A 24,868-nucleotide genomic window follows, 5' to 3' on the forward strand; every position below is an offset into this window, starting at 1 on the left:
AGGAATGCTGGGAGAGCTGGACCCAGGGCAGGAGGCTGAGGTGTCCCTGCTCCAGGAAACAGAGCGAAGACACTGGCCCTGACAGGCAGCAGCCCAGGTCTAATAGCTGAGTCCAGGGGCACAGACCTGTGGGCCCCATGGCCGGGAAGGCCACTGAGGAGAGAGGGCTGCCAAAAGAGTTCACTCCCCAGGATGCCTTGGTGAGTGAGCGATGGGTAGGTGGCCCAGGCCTGGCGGGCGGGCAGGAGAAATGGAACCTTTCTCTCTTCCCTCAGGAGCCTTCTGTCCTAGCCCCACTCAGATAGCAAGCAGCACAAGGACATGGCCACAGGACTGTTTCCTGCATGTCCAAGGGCTGAGGGGAACAGATTTAGGGTCCCAGAGGCCTCTGAGGTCACTTCCTGCCCTAAGAAACGCTCCTTTGGAGAAGTGATGTTCTTGTGTGTGACTCAGGACAATTTTACTTTTTGAGATGGAGTCTCTCTTTGTTGCCCAGGCTGGAGTGCAGTGGTGCAATCTCGCCTCACCTCTGCCTCCCGGGTTCAAGCCACTCTCATGCCTCAGCCTCCCAATAGCTGGGATTATAGGCACCAACCATTTCACTGGGCAAATTTTGTATTTTTTAGTAGAGACAGGGTTTCACTATGTTGGTCAGACTCAAATTCCTGACCTCAGGTGGCTCACCCTCCTCCGCTTCCCAAAGTGCTGGGATTATAGGCGTGAGCCACCGTACCCGGCCGATTTCACTTTTTCCAAATGAGACTCCATCATAGAAACATGCTCACATATGCCAGGGACTCCACTGGGGTCTCCTCCACCCACATGGCTGTCAGGTTAGTCTCAGTAGTAAAGTGAAGGGTGAGACAGGGTGACAGATGACTTTTGTGGGAACATCAGCATGTGTGGCTCTAGCAGGCAATCATAAGGTCTGGGAGAAAGCTGGAAGGCATAGAAGCAGCAGGCAGGAGGTGGGGGTACGAGCTTTCCTTCCTCATTTTACCTGAGAAGTGTTTACTTGAGAAATAGCTTTTGACTGGAATCGGGGTGTGGCAGGATTTGAAGTGGAAGGCTAAAATGGAAGACAGGCGGGAAGCAGATCCCCACCCCGCCCCCTACCCCATCCCACCTTTCCATCTCTGCCTGTTGTGGGGAGGAGGGAGGACAGAAACACAAGCATGAGTGAGGACTGCTCACCCAGCGGTGAAAACCACAGGCCACCTGGACTGTCCTTGAGTTTCCAGGGCTTGACTCAGCCAGACCCAAGGAGCCCACCATTTCTAGTCAGTTCTGCAACCATCACACCTGATCATCTCTGCTCTCTGAATACTTCGTGGGGCTCACCACTTCCGGAAATGCTTATCCCTTGAATAGGATAGAAAGTCAGTGGGGCTTTGGGAACACTTTCTGCCTGGGAGGGCTGATGATTCAGCTACGGCAGCTTGAGAGGCAAAGAAATGCTAGGACCTCACATCCAGAAATGCATGCAGGCCCTGCCATTTCCGGTCCCCTTCTGTCCCATCTTGTCACTCCAGGTGCTGAGATGGTCTGCCCCAACACCTGTGGGGCTTGGAACAAGAGGATGAGGGTCACGTTTCCTATGTCTAGATATATAAAAATCATCAGTCAAGCTAAGAGCAGTTAAACAGTTTCTGGTCAGGCGAGGTGGCTCACACCTGTAATCCCAGCACTTTGGGAGATTGAGGTGGGTGGATCACAAGGCCAGGAGACCATGGACCATGCTGGCCAACATGGTGAAACCCAGTCTCTACTAAAATGCAAAAATCAGCTGGTGGCAGGTGCCTGTAGTCCCAGCTACTGAGGAGGCTGAGGCAGGAGAATCTCTTGAACCCAGGACAAAGAGGTGCAGTGAGCCAAGATTGCACCACTGCATTCCAGCTTGGTGACAGAGTGAGACTCTGTCTCAAAAAATTAAAATTTTAAAAAAGTTTTTAAAAAACAGTTTCCTCTTATCTTGACATATCTTCCTCACAACCTGAAAGGCCAGGTGTAAATTGAGAAATTCTAGGGCATCTTGACTAGAATGTGCTGGTACAGGTGAGCCCCTTCCAGCCCAAGCCACAACCTGTCCCCCTTTTCTGCCCCCTTCAGTTCCATCTCCCTCCATGTGGCCCTCAACACGCTGGGTGGTCACCCTCCTGTCTACCTGCATTGCAGCCCTGCCCTGCACAGACATATGCCCCTCTGGCCTAAGGGTGCTCAGGAGGTCGGGCTTGGGAGGAGGTGCACAGACCTTGGAAATGAACTTAGGACCATTTGCACAGAGAATTCTAGCATCTTGGGTACCTGGAGCAGCAGGTGACCTTAACCCACAAACTCCTCATGCTATGGGCAGGAGCAGTGACAGAGAAGAACAAGAGAGACCCTGGCAGCAGGCAGAACTGTGTGTGATCTAGGCTGAATGTTTTGACAAAATTTCTTCAGCCAGAAACAAGTCCCGAGTGTCCCCTCGCCAGCCCCGCAGCCATGAGTCTTGGCACCACACTCCCCGCTAGGCACAGGCTCCTCATCTCCGAACAAGAAACATGTGCTCTGTGAGTTTCCTTCTTGCTTAGGCTTCTGACTCAGGAATTCGATCAGAAGTTAATACGAGGAGAAATTACAATGTAGCCCAGCAGGAGCAGAGCTGGTTACCTACAAATAAACCTGCTTTTGCTTTTTTGGGTGTCACCTGTCAAAAACTGGAGTGATGTTCTGACAGTCGTACTGATTAAGATGTCAGCCGAATAGATATTTAAGTATTTGAAAAATACAGAGAGTTTGTCAAAACCTCAAGAAGCGTCTAACAAATCCTTCCTGGGAGCCAAGGAAAATATTTTAAAATGGAACAGAGGTCGTTCCCAACCAAGGCACGAATTTTCTTCCTCCGAAAGATGAGCTGCCTGTGGAACTCCCGGAAGGCACCATCGCTCAATGGTGACTGGAGTCCGGGCTGGCCCATGCCTGCCTTCCCAGCCCACAGTGAAGGGGCTTGGGGCAAGCCTTGGAACAAGGAACCAGGAACCTCTCCCTCCCTCTTATCCGGTTTCTGCTCTGCCTCCTCTTTCCTCCAGCTTCCTCCCCTTCTAAAAGCGCGGCACAGTGGAACCCAGCTGGGCTGCAGGTCACCTCCACACATCGCTCCAGACTCCAAATGTCTGACCTCCCTTTCTCAGCCCCTCCTCCAGGCCTATATCCGACCTGGGGATGTTTTGGCCAGTGGAAATAATTTCTCAATTCATTTACATCTGATGCCAATTGTCTAATATCCTTCCTGCAGATACTTGCTTTAGAAACAACAGCAACAGCTGGGCGAGGTGGCTCATGCCGGTAATCCCAGCACATTGAGAGGCCAAGGCGGGTGGGATCACTTGAGGTCAGGAGTTTGAGACCAGCCTGGCCAACATAGTAAAACCCCGTCTCTGCTAAAAATACAAAAATCAGCTGGGCGTCGTGGCGGGCGCCTGTAATCGCAGCTACTCAGGAGGCTGAGGCAGGAGAATCACTTGAAATCCAGGAGGTGGAGGTTGCAGTGAGCTGAGATAGCACCACTGCACACCAGCCCAGGTGACAGAGTAAGACCCCATCTCATGAGTTTCTCAGCAATGAATAAGATTTTTTCTTTTTTTTGACAGAGTCTCACGCTGTGACCCAGGCTGGAGTACAGAGGCACAACCTCAGTTCACTGTACCTCCACCTGCCGGGTTCAAGCAATTCTCCTGCCTCAGCCTCTCCAGTAGGGTACCTGGGTCTACAGGCGCACACCACCATGCCAGGCTAATCTTTTTTTTTTTGTATTTTTAGTAGAGACGGGGGTTTCACTGTGTTGGCCAGGCTGATCTTGAACTCCTGGCCTCATGTCATCTGCCCACCTGAGCCTCCCAAAGTGTTGGGATTACAGGCATGAGCCACCGCACATAACTGGCAATGACTAAGTTTTTTATTATTCAACAACAACAACAACAAAAATGGGAAAACGAGGCAATGTGTTCAGTGACGGTGGAGAGGCCAAAGGGCTGACCTGGCAGGAGTCCAGACCCTCTCACCTCCTCTCCCTCAATCTCCCTCCTGCTTTGGGGCTTTGGCAGCTGGGATTTGAAGTGGGAATGGAACTCTGAAGTTCTACTCACTGGCTTGCTCTCTCAGTTTGACAACATACTGTGAAATCTTGTACACAAATCAGCTTAAAGATCTCTCATGTACCCACCACCAATCACCAAAAGCTTTGAAGCCTCATCCCCACGCTCCTACTGCGTTCCCTTTCTCCTTTCATCTCTCCCCGCTACCCAGAGATAACCCCTCTCCTGAATGAGGTGTTTATCTTTCCCACTTTTTTTCCCTGTATAATTTTGGGTCCTTATGGTAATCCCAGCTGTTTGAGAGGCTGAGGTGGGAGGATTGCTTGAGTCTGAGAGGCGAGGATGCAGTGAGCTATGATCGTGCTGCTGCTCTCCATCCCGGGTGACACGGCAAGACCCATCTAAAGAAAAGTAAGTGGTGGGGGACTTCCTAGTTGGTTCTTTGTTTAAGCCTCAATGATTTAAGTGATTGAATTGTCAAAATAGGAGGAATTCAGATCAGCAGATGGTTGATACCATTCAAAGGTATCAGCTGATACCATGAAACACTGATATTTTAATGGATATTCAAATAAACCACCACTTCGACAATAACAACATGATGATGGTGATGAGAGGAACTTCCTCTCAAAGCTCCCAACAGCATTTTCAATTGCTGTTGCATGAACTCCTCATGAAAATAAGACAGGACTTTTCTCGGGGTGGTGTTTCCCTGAGTATTGGGCATAAACTCTAGGTAGCTGCTTCCCTCTCACATGCTGCATGTGTTATGGCTGTTTGGCATCAGGAGATCTTAAGCCAGCCACAGGGAAGAGAAAGTTGAAGGCCAAGGGTTTGCTCACTCCAGTCAGATCTTCTCGGAGCACAGAGGTTTGTTTATAGGAGTCTCTCCAGTACGGAGTCTGGATCTAGCTTCCACCAGCCTGAGGTTGAGGTTCTCTGGGGCAGCAAGGGAGCCCCTCACCTGTTCTGTCTCCCACAGGGCCTCCAGGATAGATTGTTTTCCTCTGAAAGTGACAACAGCCTGTACTTCACCTACAGTGGCCAGCCCAATACCCTGGAGGTCAAAGACCTCAACTATCAGGTAAGAGGCACGCCTGGGTTTAAGGGGAGAGGAGCAGGCAGGGACAGCCGGGAAATTCCCCAGGTGGAAGAAAGGGGAGGGACCACCCTGCAGGCCCTCCACCCCCAAGGACGGAGTCCAGTCCACATTGATGCCTCACATGTCAGGTGCAATATGTGGCATCAGTGGCATATATCAGAGCTGGAGGCTGAGAGGCTTGAAAAGAGAATGAAACTGTTCTAGAAACATAAAGCAAAATGTGTGAACCTATAGAAAAGTATCTCTGGGACTCTTTTTAAACTATATTTTGAAATAATTTTAGATTTTGGAAAAAATTGCAAAAATAATACAGTGTTTCTATATACCCATTGTCCAGCTTCCCCTAATGTTAACATCTTGTAGACCCATAGTATAATTATGAACACTAAGAAATTAACAATATACAATGCTACTAACTACACTTTATTCAGATTTCATTGTGTGTATATACATACACACACACATATATATATATATATATATATATATATATATATATGTATGTGTATGTATATGTATAGTAAAATGTACGGTCCCTGGAGCTTATGAAACATCCAGTGTGTAAAGACAACCACTGGCCTTTCAGAGGCACCCAGGAACCCACTGGTCAGATTCAAGGATCCATATTCCCACAACTCCCCAAGGCCCAGATGGATCATGGTGGGGCCTGGGATGGTGAACATCAGAGGCCTGAGTCTGGCTTCCTGTGGGAGTGAGTTGGGACAAGCCAATGAGCCTTTCTCTGCTCTGCCACTTACCAGCTGTGTGGCCTTGAGCAAGTTACTTAACTGCCCTGAGCCTCATCTGTAAAACAAGGATTCTAATAGTATCTATGTTTGCAATGAGGATTGAATAAGATGACGAATGTTAAGTGATAAACACAATGTCTTGCACATAGTAAACATTTGATAAATTATTGGTAAATTACTATCATCAAGTGAAGACATTTTGCTTTGTGTTTTCTTTTTATTTTTATACCACGATTGCACGTGCTTTTCTTTTTTCTTTTCTTTTTTTTGAGATGGAGTCTCACTCTGTCACCCAGGCTGAAGTGCAGTGATGCAATCTCAACTCACTGCAATCTCTGATTCACTGCCTCCCAGATTCAAGCGATTCTCCTGCCTCAGCCTCCTGAGTAGCTGGAATTACAGGTGTCCACCACCACGCTGGCTAATTTTTGTATTTTTAGTAGAGATGGGTTTTACCCTGTTGGCCAGGCTGGTCTCGAACTCCTGACCTCAGCTGACCCAACTGCCTCAACCTTCCAAAATGCTGAGATTACAGGCATGAGCCACTGTGCCTGGCCTGCACATGCTTTTCATTCCTCTTATCTTCAGACCTAGAAACAGGAGCTACAGGTTCTCAGCATGGGTCCAGCTTCTGTGTTTGTTAGAACGTGGGTTGGAGCTTATTGCATGTAGGTGGGGACATGTCCTCTGCAGAGAGGGGCCACCTGGGACACGAGGGAGCTGAACAGAAGTTGCTGAAGCCCTCTGAACCATTCAGCTCTCTAAGGAAGCTTCTGATGTCTCCCCACAGGTGGACATGGCCTCTCAGGTCTCTTGGTTTGAGCACCTGGCTCAGTTCAAGATGCCCTGGACATCTCACAGCCGCGGAAGTTCTTGTGAGCAGGGCATCCAGAATCTGAGCTTCAAAGTGAGAAGTGGGCAGATGCTGGCCATCATAGGGAGCTCAGGTACCCAGAAAGGCAAATAGCTGGGAAATGGTTTCTCTCCTGGGATGCAGAATGGTCCTTTGGACAAATGGATGCTTCTTATGGAACTCTTTGCTGACTAGTGGAATAATACAGCAGAATGGTTGAGAGCATAGGTCCTGGGTCAGACAGACCTGGGCTCAACCTCCATGTGCTGGCTTGTGGGTGGGTGCTGTTGTGTGCCTCTTGTCCCCCGAGGCTGCAGCCAGAGCATCTGACTTCGGTTAACACCTGGACTGAGAGCTTAGCAAACAGCTTCAGCATGTACTGATCTTTTCAGACTCCTCCAGCCAAGAGGGGCATTAGCTCAGGTTGTTCCTCCACAATCACATTCTGATTATGGCCAGGCAGCCGCTGCCAGACCCTCACCCCCCACACGGCCCCTCCAGCATCTTACTTAGCACAACCTTCACTCGTCTGCAAAGAGCCAGGTTCTTGGAGTGTCTCAAATAGTCCCTTCCATGGCCAAATTTAACATGAGAAAACGTGTAAGCTGAAAGGGGGTTTGGGGAACAGAGTTCATTCTAACTGTGTTCTACCTTTCCTTCTCCCTGCCAGTTTGGAAGCATTTTCAGAGGAAGGTGTTCAAACTCCCTACTTCTCAGTGTGTTTAGGGTATCTTCCTGTGTGCGTGCACGCACGCGTGCACACACACACACACACACACTCACACTCCCGTCCATTTGACAGATGAGGAGACGCAAACCCAGAGAAACAGAGTGATTCTCCTAAGGACACATATTTCGTGCAGAGCTAGAACTAGAACTTTGGTTTCATGATCTCGGATCAAGGCATTTCTCCCTGGGACACCCTTACACAGTGTTAGAGAAAGCATTTTATACCTTTTAATTAATAATTTCCAGGGGTAGAGATTACTCAATTTTTTAATCATCAGCTCCAAACTTTTACACCCTTCTGATAGATAAGTTCTGTTTACTCTATAACCAAAGATCAAATGAGATCTTGTGTGTAAATGCACTTTGTAACTGAAACAGCATGCACAGTTGTTAAGTTCGTCTCACTCTGTCCCTGTCCCTACAATCCTGACCCAAATAAGAAAAAAATAGATCCCTTAGGGGCCTACTATTGTATTTTTATTTATAACATCTAGTAGCGTTTCTTGTTATATCTGCCTTCTCTTCCTGAATCCAGCATCTAGGGGACACCTGGGTCCTTACTTAGGGTCATCATGGTTAATATTTGTCACATGCGACCCTCTAGCTGTCAGCATCCCTGATTTGTGCTTGAGGAAAGTTCAGAGAGGCTGAGCAAGAATTATATTGAATATTTGGGAGGTCGAGGCAGGAGGACTGCTTGAGGCCAGGAGTTCAAGACTAGCCTGAGCAACATAGGGAGGAGACTCCAGCACTGAAGCATTTTTTCTTTTAATTAAAAAAATTAGCTGGGCATGGTGGTATGCCCCTGTAACCCCAGCTACTCAGGAGGAGTGCTTGAGCCAGGAGTTCAAAACTGAAGTGAGCTATGATTGTGTCACTACACCCCAGCCTGGTCAAGAGAACAAGATCCCATCTCTTAGAAAAGAATGAATAAATTCATTGATGTTTTTTAAAGACAGTCTTGCTCTGTAGCCCAGGCTAGAGTGCAGTGGTGTGATCTCGGCTCACTGCCACCTCTGCCCCCGCCCCCTACCCAGATTCAAGCAATTCTCCTGCCTTGGCCTCCCAAGTAGTTGGGATTACAGATGGGCAACACTATGCCTGGCTAATGTTTTGGTACAGCTGTGGTTTCACCATGGTGGCAAGGCTGATCCCCAACTCCTGGCGTCAGGTGATCTGCCTGACTTGGCTTCCTAAAGAGCTAGGATTACAGGTGTGAGCCACTGCACCCAGCATCTCCTGGCTGTTTAACTATAGATTCAGTGTTGTTTGGCTTCAGGTTCACTTGCCTGTGTAAAACAAAAACAAAAACAAAAACAAACAACTTCAGGCAAGTAAATAGTAGAATTATTTGAGCAAAGAATGATTAATAAATCTGGCAGCACTCAAAACCAGGACCAGTTCAGAGAGCTCCCCCAAGCAATTTGGTCAGGCAGTGTTCATAGACAGAAAAAGGAAGAGCCAGGCCAGGCGCGGCGGCTCACACCTGTAATCCCAGCACTTTAGGAGGCCGGGGTGGGTGGATCACGAGGTCAGGAGTTCAAGACCAGCCTGGCCAAGATGGTGAAACCCCATCTCTAATAAAAATACAAAAAAATTAGTGGGGCATGGTGGCGGGCACCTGTAATCCCAGGTACTCAGGAGGCTGAGGCAGAGAATTGCTTGAACCTGGGAGGCAGAGGTTGCAGTGAGCCGAGATCATGCCACTGCACTCCAGCCTGGGTGACAGAGTGAGACTCTGTCTCAAAAAAAAAAAAAAAAAGAAAAACAAAAAGGAAGAACCCTACAGAAGAAGTAGCTTGATTGGTTACAGTTTGATGTTCACCTTATTTATTTGAGGGTGATGTGATCAGGTAATTAGGTATGGACAGGATCTCAACAGTCGGCAGCCTGTGATTGGCTGATGCTTGGCTGCCATGATTGGCTGAGACTCAGCAACTTGTCTCATCCAATCTCTCTCCTAAGAGAATATACTGCTAAGATAAGTTGCAGTTTGTTTACATACTGAGTTCGCTTGCAGTTTTCTCTTTGGTAGCTCAAAGTATGCAGGCAGTCTTAGGCCAAAGTTAGTTTAATGGAGCAGCTGAAATTATTAAAATGATTTATTTAGAAAGGTTCATCCACTACACTTCCTGTGATTTTACTGTCATCCTCCCTACCCCCGCCCAACATACACATAAAAGAACGCTGGCCATAATTTTTAAAATATAAAGAAAATAGCCCTAGTCATTTTAGTTTCTTTTATAGACTCAGCAATGCCAAAAGTGGTTTCCAATTAATGAATTTACTGATTTGGAGATTTCAACCATTGAATAAGGGTCTTGAATGCCAGCAGGTGTTTTTTCTTAGTTCATGGAGGGCAGATTAGTCTGTTTTCACACTGCTCTAAAGAACTATCTGAGACTGGGTAACTTATAAAAAGAGGTTTAATTGACTCACAGTTCCTCATAGCTGGGGAGGCCTCAGGAAACTTACAATCGTGGCAGAAGGCAAAGAGGAAGTGAGATACATCTTACATGGTTGTAGGAGGGAGAGGGTGAGGGGAGGAACTTTCAGACACTTTTAAACCATCAGATCTCAGGAGAACTCACTCACTATAATGAGAACAGCATGGGGGAAATCTGCCTTCATGATCCAATCACCTCCCACCAGGTCCCTCCCTTGGGGATTACAATTTGGGATGAGATTTAGCTGGGGACACAGAGCCAAACCATGTCAGAGAGTCTCCCTAGATGCCACAGACATCTTCCATTGGAAAGGCTCCCCACAGCTCTCACAAAGTTTTGCTCAGGAAACATGGCCTTCCTGCTCTCTGAGTGGGAATCTGTGGTCTCTGTGAATGTTGGTGAAGTCCTCTGTACCCCCAGAGTCTGGCTCTGAAGCTTCTCTCCCAGGTTTCTCTCTTGGCTGTTTTGCTCCACTCATGTTCTCAGGGATGTTAAATGAGGTGCACCTAGAGGTAGTGCACGGCCCCTTCTACCCTGAGAGCCTCTGCACAGCAACCAGAAAGATCACAGGCGGAAGCTTCTTGGTTCTTCGGGTTTGTACTGGGTACTGTGGGGCTTCCTACAGGAAGCACATAGTGTGTGGCAGACAGGACTTATCACACGTGTATTGGCTTGTGTGACAAAGACTGTTTAAACACAACTTGAGAAAGTTGCTCTCCAAAAGGAATATACAGTAAGGAAATCAAATCTCCATCTAGGGCCGGGCACGGTGGCTCACGCCTGTAATCCAGCACTTTGGGAGGGTGAGGCAGGTGGATAGCCTGAGGTCAGGAGTTCGAGACCAGCCTGGCCAATATGGTGAAACCCTGTCTCTACTAAAAATACAAAAATTAGGTGGGCATGGTGGCAGGCGCCTCTAATCCCTGCTACTGAAGAGGCTGAGGTAGGAGAATCTCTTGAACCCAAATTGCAGAGACTACAGTGAGTTGAGATCATGCCACTGCACTCCAGCCTGGGCAACAAAGTGAGACTCCATCTCAAAAGCAAACAAGCAAAAAACACTCTATTTGGGGGGATTGGAAAGAGCTCATTCCTAGCTCCATGGTAGGAAGATATTCTGAGCCTGAGCCCAATTCACATTCACAGTTTAAACAGCTGCCACAGAAAGTGCCTCATCAAAGCTTTTGGAAACTAGATCCAATCTGATGGTTACTTTCTCAAATCAATAATAATTAGCACATCATTCAGAAGAGGATGCTGTAAACTTGAGTGCAATGCATCTGTTTTTTTAACTTTTAGGTTTGGGTGTACACATGTAGGTTTGTTATATAGGTATAGGGGTTTGTTGTACAGATTATTCCATCACCCAGGTGCTAAGCCTAGTACCCAAGTTATTTTTCCTGCTCCTCTCCCTCCTCCCAAGCTCCACCCTCAGGTAGGTTAATCTTTTTTTAAAAAGAAAGAATTAAAAATATCACTGATGCACTTTGCGAGGCTGAGGTGGGTGGATCACTTGAGGTTATGAGTTCAAGATCAGCCTGGCCAACATGGCAAAACCCTGTCTCTACTACAAATACAAAAATTAGCCAGGCATGGTGGCAGGTGCCTGTAGTCCCAGCTACTTAGGAGGCTGAGTCCGCGAGAATTGCTTGAACCCGGGAGGCAGAGATTGCAGTGAGCCGAGATTGTGCCACTGCACTCCAGCCTGGGTAACAGAGTGAGACTGTCTCAAAAAAAAAAAAAAAAAGAAAAGAAAAGAAAAGAAAAAGTATCACTGACAGAAGAGTGAGATGGGTGTAGAAGATACAGTCAGAACATATGTGTACACTATGCTACAGTTTTAAAATCATTTCCACATCTATTATTTCTCTATTTTTTCCTCCATTATTTCTCAAAATAGATTTGGTTTTGCATTTTTAAAAGCCACTCTAAAAATGCTCCAAATTAGTCCTCACAAAGCCAGCTTCTGAACCAAACGACATTGAATAATGAGACGTTGCTGGCACATTTGCCAGCCAAAAATACTTACGTTAACATCAGCCTTGCTTGGGGAGAAAGGGCCTTGGTTGGTGGCAGGAGGGGGCAAATGTTCCAGGCAGCAGCTGGCCCTGTGGCATCTGGGACTCTAGCCTTCTCCTGTCGTGCCACCACTGGCTGGCCTGGCCTGAACTCCCGGCACCATCATGCCTCGCAGCCCCACAGGGTGCTCACGTTGGCTGCAGACAGAAGGCTTGGAGCTCCATGTCCTGGGGCCACCCCATCAAGGTCCAGGGGCTATGTCATCTGTCTAGGGTTGGTCACATCTGCATGGACAGAGTAGTCCAGGGTCCTGGAGAGTCGTGGGGAGCAGCAGCCACCAGGCTGGCCCCCACAGAAGCTCTGCTCTCAGGGACGCCTCCGGTGACTTCCCAGGCTGTGGAAGAGCCTCGTTGCTGGACATCATCACCGGCCGAGGTCACGGTGGCAAAATCAAGTCAGGCCAGATCTGGATCAACGGGCAGCCCAGCTCGCCTCAGCTGGTGAGGAAGTGTGTGGCCCACGTGCGCCAGCATGACCAGCTGCTCCCCAACTTGTCCGTGCGAGAGACCTTGGCCTTCACTGCCCAGATGCGGCTGCCCAGAACCTTCTCCCAGGCCCAGCGTGACAAAAGGGTAACTAACTGGCCCCAGTGGTGACCCCAAGGGTCCAAGAAGCCACCAGGTCCATGCCCCCCTCTTCCCCTGTTACCCTGCCTCAGGACCCAGCCACAGGTCGAGTTTGAGCAGCTCAGCTCGCCGTCTGCCTGCCCTCCACCCACCTTTCAAAGCCCACAGCCTGCCTCAAGCCAGCTCAGCCCATCTGTTCCCTTCACCGCACTTGTCAAGATGTGTGACGAGTGCATTTGTTTGTGTGTTTTCTGGGTCTCCATGTGAGTAGAGAGCCGTGGTCCCCAGTCTGCGGCCACATTCCTAACACGGCACCATACCCGGCATGTCGAGGTGGCTCAGGACCTGTGGAAAGAACTGGGGGAACCGGCATTACCGCTCATAACTCAAGAGCTGGAGCTGTCCCCCTTCACTTTCAAACCCAGCCGGAGGGGCAGGCACCTTGATCCTTGGGGTCACAATGTGTCCAGCCCCTAAGGAGGCCCCTGAGCTGGCCTCAAAGCTCCTTCTGGCCCGCAGGTAGAGGACGTGATCGCGGAGCTGCGGCTTAGGCAGTGTGCTGACACCCGCGTGGGCAACACGTATGTGCGAGGGGTGTCAGGGGGCGAGCGCAGGAGAGTCAGCATTGGGGTGCAGCTCCTGTGGAACCCAGGTGAGGGCCTGGGGGGTAGACGGAGGCAGAGGGACCTGCATGCCCCCCTCAGGCTTGGCTTGGTCTGGCCAGAGCCCCACCAACTCACCAGGCTCCTCTCTGTGTTGGGAAGGAATCCTCATTCTCGACGAACCCACCTCTGGGCTCGACAGCTTCATGGCCCACAACCTGGTGAAGACCTTGTCCAGGTTGGCCAAAGGCAACCGGCTGGTGCTCATCTCTCTCCACCAGCCTCGCTCTGACATCTTCAGGCTGTTTGATTTGGTCCTCCTGATGACGTCTGGAACCCCCATCTACCTAGGGGCGGCCCAGCACATGGTCCAGTATTTCACAGCCATCGGCTACCCCTGTCCTCGCTACAGCAACCCCGCTGACTTCTACGGTGAGTCCCCAAGGCCAGCAGCCAGGGCCCTGGCACACAGGGCCTCCCCGACACTTAAACCCTGCCCAAGCTTGCTGAAAAGATTCAGGGCAGAAACTCCCAGCGGCTTTAGGAGAGGAGGAGCAAGGATGGGGAAGAACATGGGGTGGTTTGCCAGATATCAAATGCTAGAAATGAGGGCCTGGAAACAGCAGCTTCTGACAAAAGCCACCTTTCTGTGCATGGTAGATTAGAAACTTACAAGCTCCAGAGATGGGAGGGCATGAAATCCAAAAGGGTTAGGATCGATCAAGATCAGAGTCTTTATTCAGGCTCTGCAGGGAAACTGTCTTTAAGGTCAAGAAGTCACCAGATCTTAAAACATGCCCTGGTGTCCCCATAGTGGCAGCAAGCCTGAAGGTGCAGGGTGGCAGAGGGGGACCCAGGGTGGTGGTCTCGGCCAGTGAATCTCGAGATATGAAAATTGCTCTGGCAGCCCCAGACTTGCCCGTCGCTTGGATTCTGAACCCTCAGCGTGTTACACTCAGGGAGCATGAGCCACTTCCTTCCTTCTGCAGGAGACAGTTGCCTTCCCGAGTGCCTGCCCTGAGATCTTGAGTGCTGAGGAAGGGCGTGGCTGCTGGACAGGTGGCACGATTATACCAGGGCCCGGGGAGGCAGCTGTCGTGGTTTGTCCTATAGACTGCCTAAGCCCCCAGCCTTCTCCCAGGATTGCAGGCTGTAGCAAGGACCCCAGCAGTAAACAGGACAACAGCCATCATCTCCTTGAAGGCAAACATGGGGCCCAAATGTGCCAGGCTCGGAGGGTCTCCTGTTTGACTCTCAAACCCCTGCCAGGCCAAGGCCATCTCCATCTTTATAGATGGGAAGCCTGGAGCCTCCAGAGCTACACACCCTCTCCTTCATGGTTGTAAGGCACAGGACTGGGACAGCCCTGGCCCCGATTCCTTATCCAGCTGCCTACACCCTCCTCCTAGTGTCCCAGTTCCCCTCCGTCCTTCCCACAGGAGGGCAGGCCGCCCCTAGCCCTAAGTGCTCACATTCTGCATGGACTCACAGAGAGGTCGCCTCCCTCCCTGTGCTCAGGTGCCAGCCTGGCTTCCTGGTGGTGTGTCATCCTCACTCTAGCCATCCCCAGAATAGGGGCCAAAGGTCACCTGCCAACCTGACCACCAGGGAATAGTTTTAAGTAACCCCGGAGAGTGGTTACTAGCAGTAAAATGTCCGCAGCAGACCTGAAAACTCTTTTTTTTTTTTTTTTTTGAGATGGAATTTTGCTCTTGATGCTCAGGCTGCAGTGCAATGGCGCCACCTTGGCTCACCGCAAGCTCCACCTCCTGAGTTCAAGGGATTCTGCCTCAGCCTCTCAAGTAGCTGGGATTATAGTCATGCACCACCACACCTGGCTGATTTTTTGTATTTTTAGTAGAGATGAGATTTCTCCATGTTGGTCAGGCTGGTCTCAAACTCCCAACCTCAGGTGATTGAGAGGTTGGGATTACAGGTGTGAGCCACCACACCCGGCCCTCTTTTTACATTTTATATTGTTATTGGAGGGGGGTTCTGGCTTGCAAGCCTCAACAACCTGGGATGCAAGAGCTACATGGGGGGTGCCCAAAACATCTGATGTTTTGAGCTACAGTGCTGCACACTGGGGGCCACATCATGGTTTATAAGACCTCTCCTAGACATGATCTTGTCTTGAGATGTGTTATGACAATGGGAGGAGGGGCTGGGCATAGTGGTTCACACCTATAATTCCAGCACCTTGGAAGACCGAGGTGGGCAGACCTCCTGAGGTTAGGAGTTTGAGACCAGCCTGGCCAACATGGTGAAACCCGATCTCTACTAAAAATGCAAAAATTAGCTGGGTGTGGTGGCACATACCTTAGTACCAACTACTTGGGAGGCTGAGGCACGAGAATCGCTTGAACCTGAGAGGCAGAGGTTGCAGTGAGCAGAGATCACACCACTGCACCCTAGCCTTGGCGATAGAGTGAGACTCCATCTCAAAAAAAAAAAAGATATGGATGGATGGATGGAGGGAAGGGGGAGAGAGAGGAGTAGGGTACTTCTAGCCAAGCCAAGGCTCTGGGGAAGGGATGGAGGGAGGGTGGGCAGGCACGCATGGGCCTAGAGTAGGCTGGGTAAAGGGAGACCCTGACTGTGGCTGGGCTCAGTTTGCCTTTTCTGGCATTGCCAGGGCCTTGGAGGTAGAAGGAAGAGGCCCTGCAGGAGGATGGCTGTGGTGTGGGGCTGCCTGGTGCTCCCCACAGGTAGCGTCCCTAGATTTAGGAGGGAGGGGCTGATCAGATTGAATCTCCAGTTTAGTGTACTGTCTCCCTCCTGGGGCAGAGCAGCTGACCAAGGGGGCGGTGAGAAATCTACCTGAAGTTGGCCGGTCCCTGGAGCCCGCCAGCCAGCCATTCTCCTGCTTTGGGCAGGCTGCTTGGGAGGCCAAGTTATTAATTTTCAGTGTGAGATAGAACTCTCACCATCTGGATAGAACTCTCACCATCTGGGTAGAACTCTCACCATCTGGATAGAACTCTCACCATCTGGGTAGAACTCTCGCCATCTGGGTAGAACTCTCGCCATCTGGGTAGAACTCTCGCCATCTGGGTAGAACTCTCGCCATCTGGATAGAACTCTCGCCATCTGGGTAGAACTCTCGCCATCTGGATAGAACTCTCGCCATCTGGGCAGAACTCTCGCCATCTGGGCAGAACTCTCGCCATCTGGGCAGAACTCTCACCATCTGGGTAGAATTCTCACCATCTGGATAGAACTCTCACTAACCCAACTACTCAGCTCCCCTTGACCAGCCCAACTTCTCCCCGTGGAGGGGCACTGAGTCCTCATCAAAAGCTTCCTGGGTAGCTGGAGTTGGAGCCAGAGTATGACTGTGATGTGGCCCTTGGCTCTGAAGGCTCTTGCTCTGTCCTAAGATGTCCCCAAAATGAGCCAGGGTAGTGGGACTTGGGCATGGCCTGTCCTGTTGCCCATTTTTTGATCCACTGCCCTTCTCCTGAGGCTTCTGCTGATGTGGTCAGGCCTGGCAGGGTGAGGGCCCAGCCCTTGGGGTCCCTCTGCCTCTCTCTGTTCTGTCCCTTGTTTCATGGCTGAGGGTGCGGAGCATGTCCCGGAGCCCCCTGAGGACTGACCAGCATTGTGGGCTGGGCATGCACCAAGCTCCTCACTTGTGAGCAGGTGCCAGGGACCAGGCCACTCATAACTCCACATCCCCTGCTTGCAGTGGACCTGACCAGCATCGACAGGCGCAGCAGAGAACAGGAAGTGGCCACCAGGGAGAAGGCTCAGTCACTTGCAGCCCTGTTTCTAGAAAAAGTGCGTGACTTGGATGACTTTCTGTGGAAAGCAGAGACAAAGGATCTTGATGAGGACATCTGTGTGGAAAGGTAAGGCAGTGGGCAGCTCTGAGAGGATAGCTCCCTGCAGAAGGTGGCTGCCCCCCGACCTGGCCACATCTTCTGCCTCCCTACAGCATGGCCCCACCAGACACTAACTGCCTCCCGAGTCCTACGAAGATGCCTGGGGCGGTGCAGCAGTTTACCACGCTGATCCGGTAATTATCTGTCATTTTATTACTGACCCCCACGCCAAGTCTTTGTGTATCACATTAAGCCCTTTCTATGTAGAGTGAATTTGAAGGAAGAAGCGAGAGGTAGAACATTTGAAAAAACAGCCTCCAGTGGGGCGTGGTGGCTCAGCCGTGTAATCTCATCACTCCGGGAGGCTGTGGGCATCAGATCACTTAAGTTCAGGAGTTTGAGACCAGCCTGGGAACATGGTAAAAGCCTATCTCTACAAAAAATACAGTTACAGTGGCGTGGGCCGACTTGGTAGGCTGAGGTGGGAGAATTGCTTGATTCCTGGAGGTTGAGGCTGCAGTGAGCCATGATCGTACCTTCACTCCAGCCTGGGCAGCACAGCAAGACCCTGTCTCAAAAAAAGAAAAAAAGAAAACCATATTGCTGGGACTAGCACTAGCCCTCAGCATGACACAGAACACCGCAATTACTTTTATTCTTTAAACAAAATTAAGATATCCTCACCAGCTGGAAGATCGTAGAAATAGCATAGGGAACTTGTAAGTAATGGAGACCATAAGAGAGAATCTCTAGTAAAAAGGGAAGTCCCGGCTACATCAGCCCTCAAAGAAAAACAGACGGCACTATGTGGTGTGTGTCTTTCCTGATGTTTCTATACACGCACACACGTTTCTAAACGTAGTGGGATCATGATCTGCACGCCGGTCTGCAACCAGCTTCTTTCCAATTAGGGCAGCGCCTCTACCTCCCATCTGATTGGGGCTTCCTTGGCATTCCAGTCAGTCTAGACATAATCACCCCCCAACCTGTTAAGTCCATATTGATGGCCAGAATATCTTCAGGCTTTTGCTGCTATAAGCAATGAGGCAGCCGACATCCTTGAGTGTACATCTTTTTTTTTTTTTTTTCAGGCAGAGCCTCTGTTGTTGCCCAGGCTGAGTGCCCTAGGTCAACCTCAGCTCACTGCAACCTCCACCTCCCTGGTTCAAGTAATTCTCTTGCCTCAGCGTCCCAGGTAGCTAGGATTACAGGTGTGCACCACCATGCCCAGCTAATTTTTTGTGTGTCTTTAGTAGAGACAGGGTTTCTTCATGTTGGCCAGGCTGGTCTCCATCTGCTGGCCTCAAGCCATCCGCCTGCCTTGGCCTCCCAAAATGCTGGGATAACAATCATGAGCCACCACGCCCGGCCTGTCTATCCATCTTTACGGACCTAATTGAGGTTTTTCTCAGAATCGTTTCTTTAAGTAACATTGCCAAGCTGATACATTGACCATAAAAGCAACAATCACTCGTTTAGTAGCTACTTTGGGACAGATGCTGTCATCAATTTTCTGATTTAATCCTCAGAGCAGCTCTGTGAGGCTTTGATTCCCACCCCCATTTTGCATATGAGAAAAACGAGGCTTACAGAGATGGTGACATTCCCAAGGCCACAGGGCTGGTGTGTGCCGTCACCTGAGCATCTCTTCCTCTTGGTTTTTAAGTCGTCAGATTTCCAACGACTTCCGAGACCTGCCCACCCTCCTCATCCACGGGGCGGAGGCCTGTCTGATGTCGCTGACCATCGGCTTCCTCTACTTTGGCCATGGGAGCATCCAGCTCTCCCTCATGGACACAGCCGCCCTCTTGTTCATGATCGGCGCTCTCATCCCTTTCAACGTCATTCTGGATGTCATCTCCAAAAGTGGGTGTGGCCCGCTGGCGTGGCCAGGCAGGACCTCAGCCACCTCTGAGCTGTGTTCCTCTGAGCTTCTGGGGAGAACGGGTTTGATTTCATCATGATTGTGATATACAACACAATAATGTTTTTAAAGTTTGTATGTTAATATCAGTATGCAAATGAAAGCAAATTACCGAGTCTTAGCTGTTCCTATCCTAGCAGGATTTATATTTGACAGCAGAACACAAGCTACAGACTTGCAAAACGTGAAGAGCCTCATCAAAGATCTAAATTACGGTGGCTTTTCTGTACCTACTTTTTTTTATATATATATAAGAGACTTGGGCAGTATGATTCAATTCAACTACTTTGAATTGTATTGAGAGTTGCCAAAACAGAAACACTGTAGATTTCTTCTACTTTTTCATTCTCTTCTCCTTTCTCCCATTTTTTAGGTTACTCAGAGAGGGCGATGCTTTACTATGAGCTGGAAGACGGGCTGTACACCACTGGTCCATATTTCTTTGCCAAGGTGACTGGGCAGGGTTGAGAGCAAGTGCCCCCCCCCGCCACCAGGGTGGGGATAAGTGTGGAGAAAACATTGCTACAAGGAAGGCTCTTCTGAACCATGAGGGCATGTGGCACATGAAGTCGCAGATGCTGCATTTTCTAGGGGAGTTTCAGAGACTCGACCTTTTATTTTAAACATTTACTAAAAGACCAGGACTGTGGATCAGGAATGATAGTTTTGTGGTCAGGAGGAATCTAAACAAAAGAAGCCCTAATTGTATTTGACCTCTTCAGAGCCTCACTGTGGCCCCCAAGCAGGCCAAGCAGGTGTTTCCTGGAAGCAGAGGTTCAGACAGGCCACGTGGCTCTCCAAGGCTACACAGCTATTCGGTCTGGTCAGGAGGAGTAGGGACCTGAAACCAGGTCTTAGGATAGCAGGTACCCACCGCCACTGTGGGGAAACAGGCTGAACTGCCCTAGAGGGAGCACTTGGCATCTGCAAGAGGGAAGCCAGAACTGAGCTCACGTGCCTGGGTCCCAGCACACCCTCCTGCCGCAGCCTCATCAGGAGGGAAGGGTGCCATGGCGGGCATTGCTACTTTTAAATGTTTACAATAGGCCGGGCATGGAGGCTCATGCCTGTAATCCCAGCACTTTGGGAGGCCGAAGTGGGCGGATCACCTGATGTTGGGAGTTCAAGACCAGCCTAGCCAACATGGCAAAACCCTGTCTCTACTAAAAACACACAAATTAGCCAGGCATGGTGGCACATGCCTGTAATCCCAGCTGCTCGGGAGGCTGAGGCAGGAGAATCACTTAAACCCAGGAGGCAGAGGCTGGAGTGAGCTGAGATCACTCCATTGCACTCCAGCCTGGGCAACAAGAACGAAACTGTCTCAAAAAAAAAAAGGTTTATAATAATGGCAGTGAAGGTGCTGGCTTCACATCCTTGCAAGGCTGTTCTTTGCAGGTCCTTGGGGAGCTTCCGGAGCACTGTGCCTACATCATCATCTATGGGATGCCCATCTACTGGCTGGCCAACCTAAGGCCGGGCCTCCAGCCCTTCCTGCTGCACTTCCTGCTGGTGTGGCTGGTGGTCTTCTGCTGCAGGATTATGGCCCTAGCCTCCGCGGCCATGTTCCCCACCTTCCACATGGCCTCCTTCTTCAGCAACGCCCTCTACAACTCCTTCTACCTCACCGGGGGCTTCATGATAACCTTGAGCAGCCTGTGGACAGGTGAGGCCTGCTCCCCGGGCCTGGGCCAGCTTCGTTAGACCTCATGAAGCTGGATGAAGCCTGCTTTTGTCCGGAGATGGTCACTCGCTATTTAGATCCAACTCAAGGCTGGCCCTTCTGGAAGCAGAAGCCTTTGCCCACTGTCCTGCAGGCAGAGGAACCATTCCATTAGAGGAGACAGATGCACCTCCTCCTGTCCCACAGCCGATACCCAGAAGTCGCCCTCAACTCTCTCCCTCCCTCTCCACATCCACCTGTGAGCCAGGTCGATTCTGCCTCTGGTTTCTCTGAAATGTCTGCTTGACTGTGTCCCTAGCCCTGGACGCAATCATTGGAGCCTGGGCCACTGCCATAGTCTGGTCTCTGTGACCTGGGCCCTCCACATCCCCGTCGACTCAGGCATGCAGAGAGCTTTCCAAGGGCAAACCCATGCACCTCTTTGTTCAAAGCCTCCAGGGCTGCTCAGTCCCTGCGGCCTCCCAGCTTTTTGAAGCCCCCAGCACACCCCACCCTCTCACCTCTGGGCCTGCCCGGCTGCTGTCTCTGGGAATGTCATGCCCCTCCTTCCATAGGCCTCACTTCTGCCAGGCCTTTCCTGATGCATCCGGGCAGGGCTCATTGCCTCCACCCCCACCCCGTACCATGCCACCCCCATAGGATCAGGGCACAGGCTCCACCGTCTCTGGTGTGGGGCTGCTGAGTCTCCTCAGCCCGCATACTCCATGAAGCTGCCACATGCAGGGCGCCTCAGCAAATCCCTCTCAAGAACTGCTATGGATCAGACGTGTGGGTGACCCCACGGCCTCTCAGCTCCCTCGGCCCCAGTCCACGTCCCCAGAAGCCTCTCTGCCCTTTTGCCTCTCGGCCTCTCTCCCGTCCTTGCTCATCAGAGGACTTGGGCCAGAGCCATCATGGCGCTGTCTCAGAGTGCGATGTGCCCTTGTGCAGGTGGGGGAGACTGTGGGAATGTGGGGAGACCATGGGAATATGGGGAAACGGTGTGAATATGGGAGACCATAGGAATATGGGGAAACGGTGTGATCCTGTCAATATAAAGGAGATCACGTGGCTTTCCAAGGCTATTCTCTCAGAATATGGGGAGATTGAGAATATGGGGAGACCATGGGAATCTGGGGAGACTGTGATATGGGGGAGATTCTACCAATATAAAGACCATGAGAATATGGGGAGACAATGAGAACATGGGGAGGCCATGGGAATCTGGGGAAACTGAGAATACAGGGAGACTGTGGGAATATGGGGAGACCATGTCAATATAAAGGAAACTGTGGGAGTATGGGGATAATGTGTGAATATGGGGAGACCATGGGAATATAGGGAGACTGAGAATATGAGGAGACTATGAGAATATGGGAAGACGGTGTGAATATGGGGAGACTGGGAATATGAGAGACTGTGGGAATATGGGGAGACTGGGAATATGGGGAGGCTATGGGAATATAGGGAGACTGTGGGAATATGGGGAGGCTGTGAGAATATGGGGAGACTGGGAATATGGGGAGGCTGTGGGAATATGGGGAGACTGTGGGAATATGGGGAGGCTGTGAGAATATGGGGAGACTGGGAATATGAGGAGACTGGATATGAGGGAGACCATGTCAATATAAAGAAGACCGTGGAAATATGGGGAGATTGTACGAATATAGGGAGTCCATGGGAATATGGGGAGACTGTGTGAATACGGGGGAGACCATGCGAAATGCGGAAGCTGTGAGAATATGAGGGAGACCTGTGAGTAATGCGGCTCTCTGTCTCCAGTGCCTGGGTGGATTTCCAAAGTGTCCTTCCTGCGGTGGTGTTTTGAAGGGCTGATGAAGATTCAGTTCAGCGGCAGAGCTTATAAAATGCCTGTGGGCAACTTCACCATCCCGGTCCCAGGAGATAAAGTAAGCGGGGAAGCCCTCAGGTTCTAAATGACTGGATATCTGGCTGCCTGTCCTCCTAACGAGCCCGCTGCATGTCTGTGTCTCCAGATCCTCAGTGCCATGGAGCTGAACTCGTACCCTCTCTACGCCATCTACCTCATCGTCATTGGCCTCAGCGGTGGCTTCATGGTCCTGTACTACGTGTCCTTAAGGTTCATCAAACAGAAACCAAGTCAAGACTGGTGATTCATGCCGGGCACCTGCCCGCTGGTGGGGGACCCGAGCAGACCCTTCAACTGCACTCCTTCCTCAGGAGCCCCTTCCTGGGGACAATGAGGACAATGACCCTAAGAAGCTCAGCTACATCTGGCCCACAGTGCTGCAGTGGCACAGACTGGCCACAGGATGGCAGTAGAATAAAGACAGTCGAAAGGGATTTCTGCTCACTGGCAGGAGACTGATGACTGAGAGTGAGAAAACCTGCACTCAGTGGCGCCTACAACGTTGCTAATTTATTTCCTTTTGATATGTGTGTATATAGGCAACTCGATATAGGATGGGAGCAAACTAGGAATAAATTGAGTAGCTAGACTGCAGGAATTGTTAGAACCCAGAGAGAATAACAGTAGCTAGCAGATCTGGTCTCATCTTCCAGGGGCCCCACACTTCGTGGGAGCCATCATCAATACAGAATGTGACCTAAGATGTACCAGCAAGATGCCACCCCTTCTTTTTGTGTGGGGTCATGGACTCCAAAAGCCAACGTGAACAATTAAAAATTTATTGGGCATCTACTCTGTGGCAGGTACTGTGCAAAACACTTTAGGTGAGCTATCCTTTGAGGTTAGTGGTATCCCACTTTATAGGTGTGAAAACTGAAGCAAAAATTCATTTTTCTAAGGGCACATGGATACTTTCTGGTGGAGTCATGTGGAGGGTCAGAAAAGCCTTTGGAGTTAGAGGGCAGGGGGCAAGACCTGAGTCCCTGTAAGGCTTAGGAGCTCAGGAAGGCTCCAGAACACAAATGGGGCCTGTAGAGACTGTGTTAACTCAGCCAGGCTTCTTAGAGTTGCATTTCACCGACTGATATGGTTTAGCTCTGCGTCCCCACCCAAATCTCACCTTGAATTGTAATAATCCCCACGTGTCAAGGGCAGAATCAGGTGGAGATAATTAAATCATAGGGGTGGTTTCCCCCATGCTGGTCACCTGACAGTGAGTTCTCACGAGATCTGATGGTGTGATAAGGGTCTTCCTCCTTCGCTGAGCCCTCATTCTTGGTCCTGCTCCCTTGTGAAGAGGTGTCTTCCATTGTGATTGTAAGTTTCCTGAGGACTTCCCCAGCCGTGCTGAACTGTGAGTCAATTAAGCCTCTTTTCTTTATAAATTACCCAGTCTTGGATATTTTTTCATAGCAGTGTGATAGAGGATGAGGCCTGCCTGGGTTTCAGGACCAGCCTTGAACCTTTCACAGTGGCCAGAGGAGGGGGTGGCACAGGGCCAGGTTGCACACTTCATGCCTGAGGGTTGGGGACTATCTGACCTAAAACAGGTGCACAGAGGGCAGGAGAGGATGGTCCCAAAGGAAAATTAGAGTTTAGAATCAAAAGAAGGGGAAGATGGGTGTTGGGGAGGCAAATAGCCAATACTCTTTATAGGTTCGCTAGAGCCTTGCTACTCCAAATATCGTCTCTGGCACAGCAGAATGGGTACAGCTGGAGCTGGTTGGGTAGGTCCCAATGAGTCTCAGGCCCCACCCAGGCCCACTGAGTCAGAGTCTGTCTGCATCTTAAGATCCCCTGGTGATCTGTGCACATTCAAGCCTGCTGCCCTTTTCCAAAGCACCCACCACACTCAGGATGCTTGCATAGTCATGTTGCCACCATCCAACCTGCAGACTCCATTCTTGAAATTCACTGGGTGTTCCTATCATGTCTTCTGTAGCAAAAGAATCTAGATCAGAATCAACTCTTGGATCTAGTTCTCAAGTCTCTTCGGTTTCCTTCAGTTCAGAACTGCTCATCAACTTTCCTTGACTTTTGTGACCTTGATACTGGATTTTGAAGGCTGTCTCTCAATTTGGGCTTATCTGATATATTTTCATGATGAAACTCAGGTCACACACCTCGGGCAGCAATATCACAGAAGTGATGCTGTGTTCTGCCCAGTGTGATTTCAGTTTGTCCCATACCAACAACGTTCGCTTTGATTACTTGATTAAAGGGGAGTCTGCTAGGCTTCTCCACAGCCAAGTTACTATTTTCCCTACCTTAATAATTAATAAGCATGTTGTAAGTGGCTACTTTGAAACTATGTAAATTGTAAACCTTCCATTTATTCATTTTAAAAGTTTGATCAATGTAAA

General features: G+C 50.1%; 1 protein-coding gene across 1 annotated transcript; it reads left to right on the plus strand.

Annotated features, from left to right (window-relative positions):
• The first annotated feature begins 7 nt into the window (after nt 1-7).
• On the plus strand, nt 8-24,868 carry ABCG8 (ATP binding cassette subfamily G member 8). The gene is made up of 13 exons (XM_032239436.1): nt 8-200; nt 5,059-5,160; nt 6,718-6,874; nt 12,369-12,607; nt 13,121-13,253; nt 13,366-13,635; nt 16,892-17,054; nt 17,141-17,221; nt 18,694-18,893; nt 19,325-19,401; nt 20,350-20,617; nt 22,397-22,524; nt 22,612-24,868. Exons 1-13 carry the CDS (start codon nt 138-140, stop codon nt 22,747-22,749), a joined length of 2,019 nt encoding a protein of 672 aa, XP_032095327.1. The 5' UTR covers nt 8-137; the 3' UTR covers nt 22,750-24,868.

This window comes from Sapajus apella, unplaced genomic scaffold, assembly GCF_009761245.1.
Source record: "Sapajus apella isolate SASKATOON/1434 unplaced genomic scaffold, GSC_monkey_1.0 scaffold44, whole genome shotgun sequence".
Taxonomy (NCBI): domain Eukaryota; kingdom Metazoa; phylum Chordata; class Mammalia; order Primates; family Cebidae; genus Sapajus; species Sapajus apella.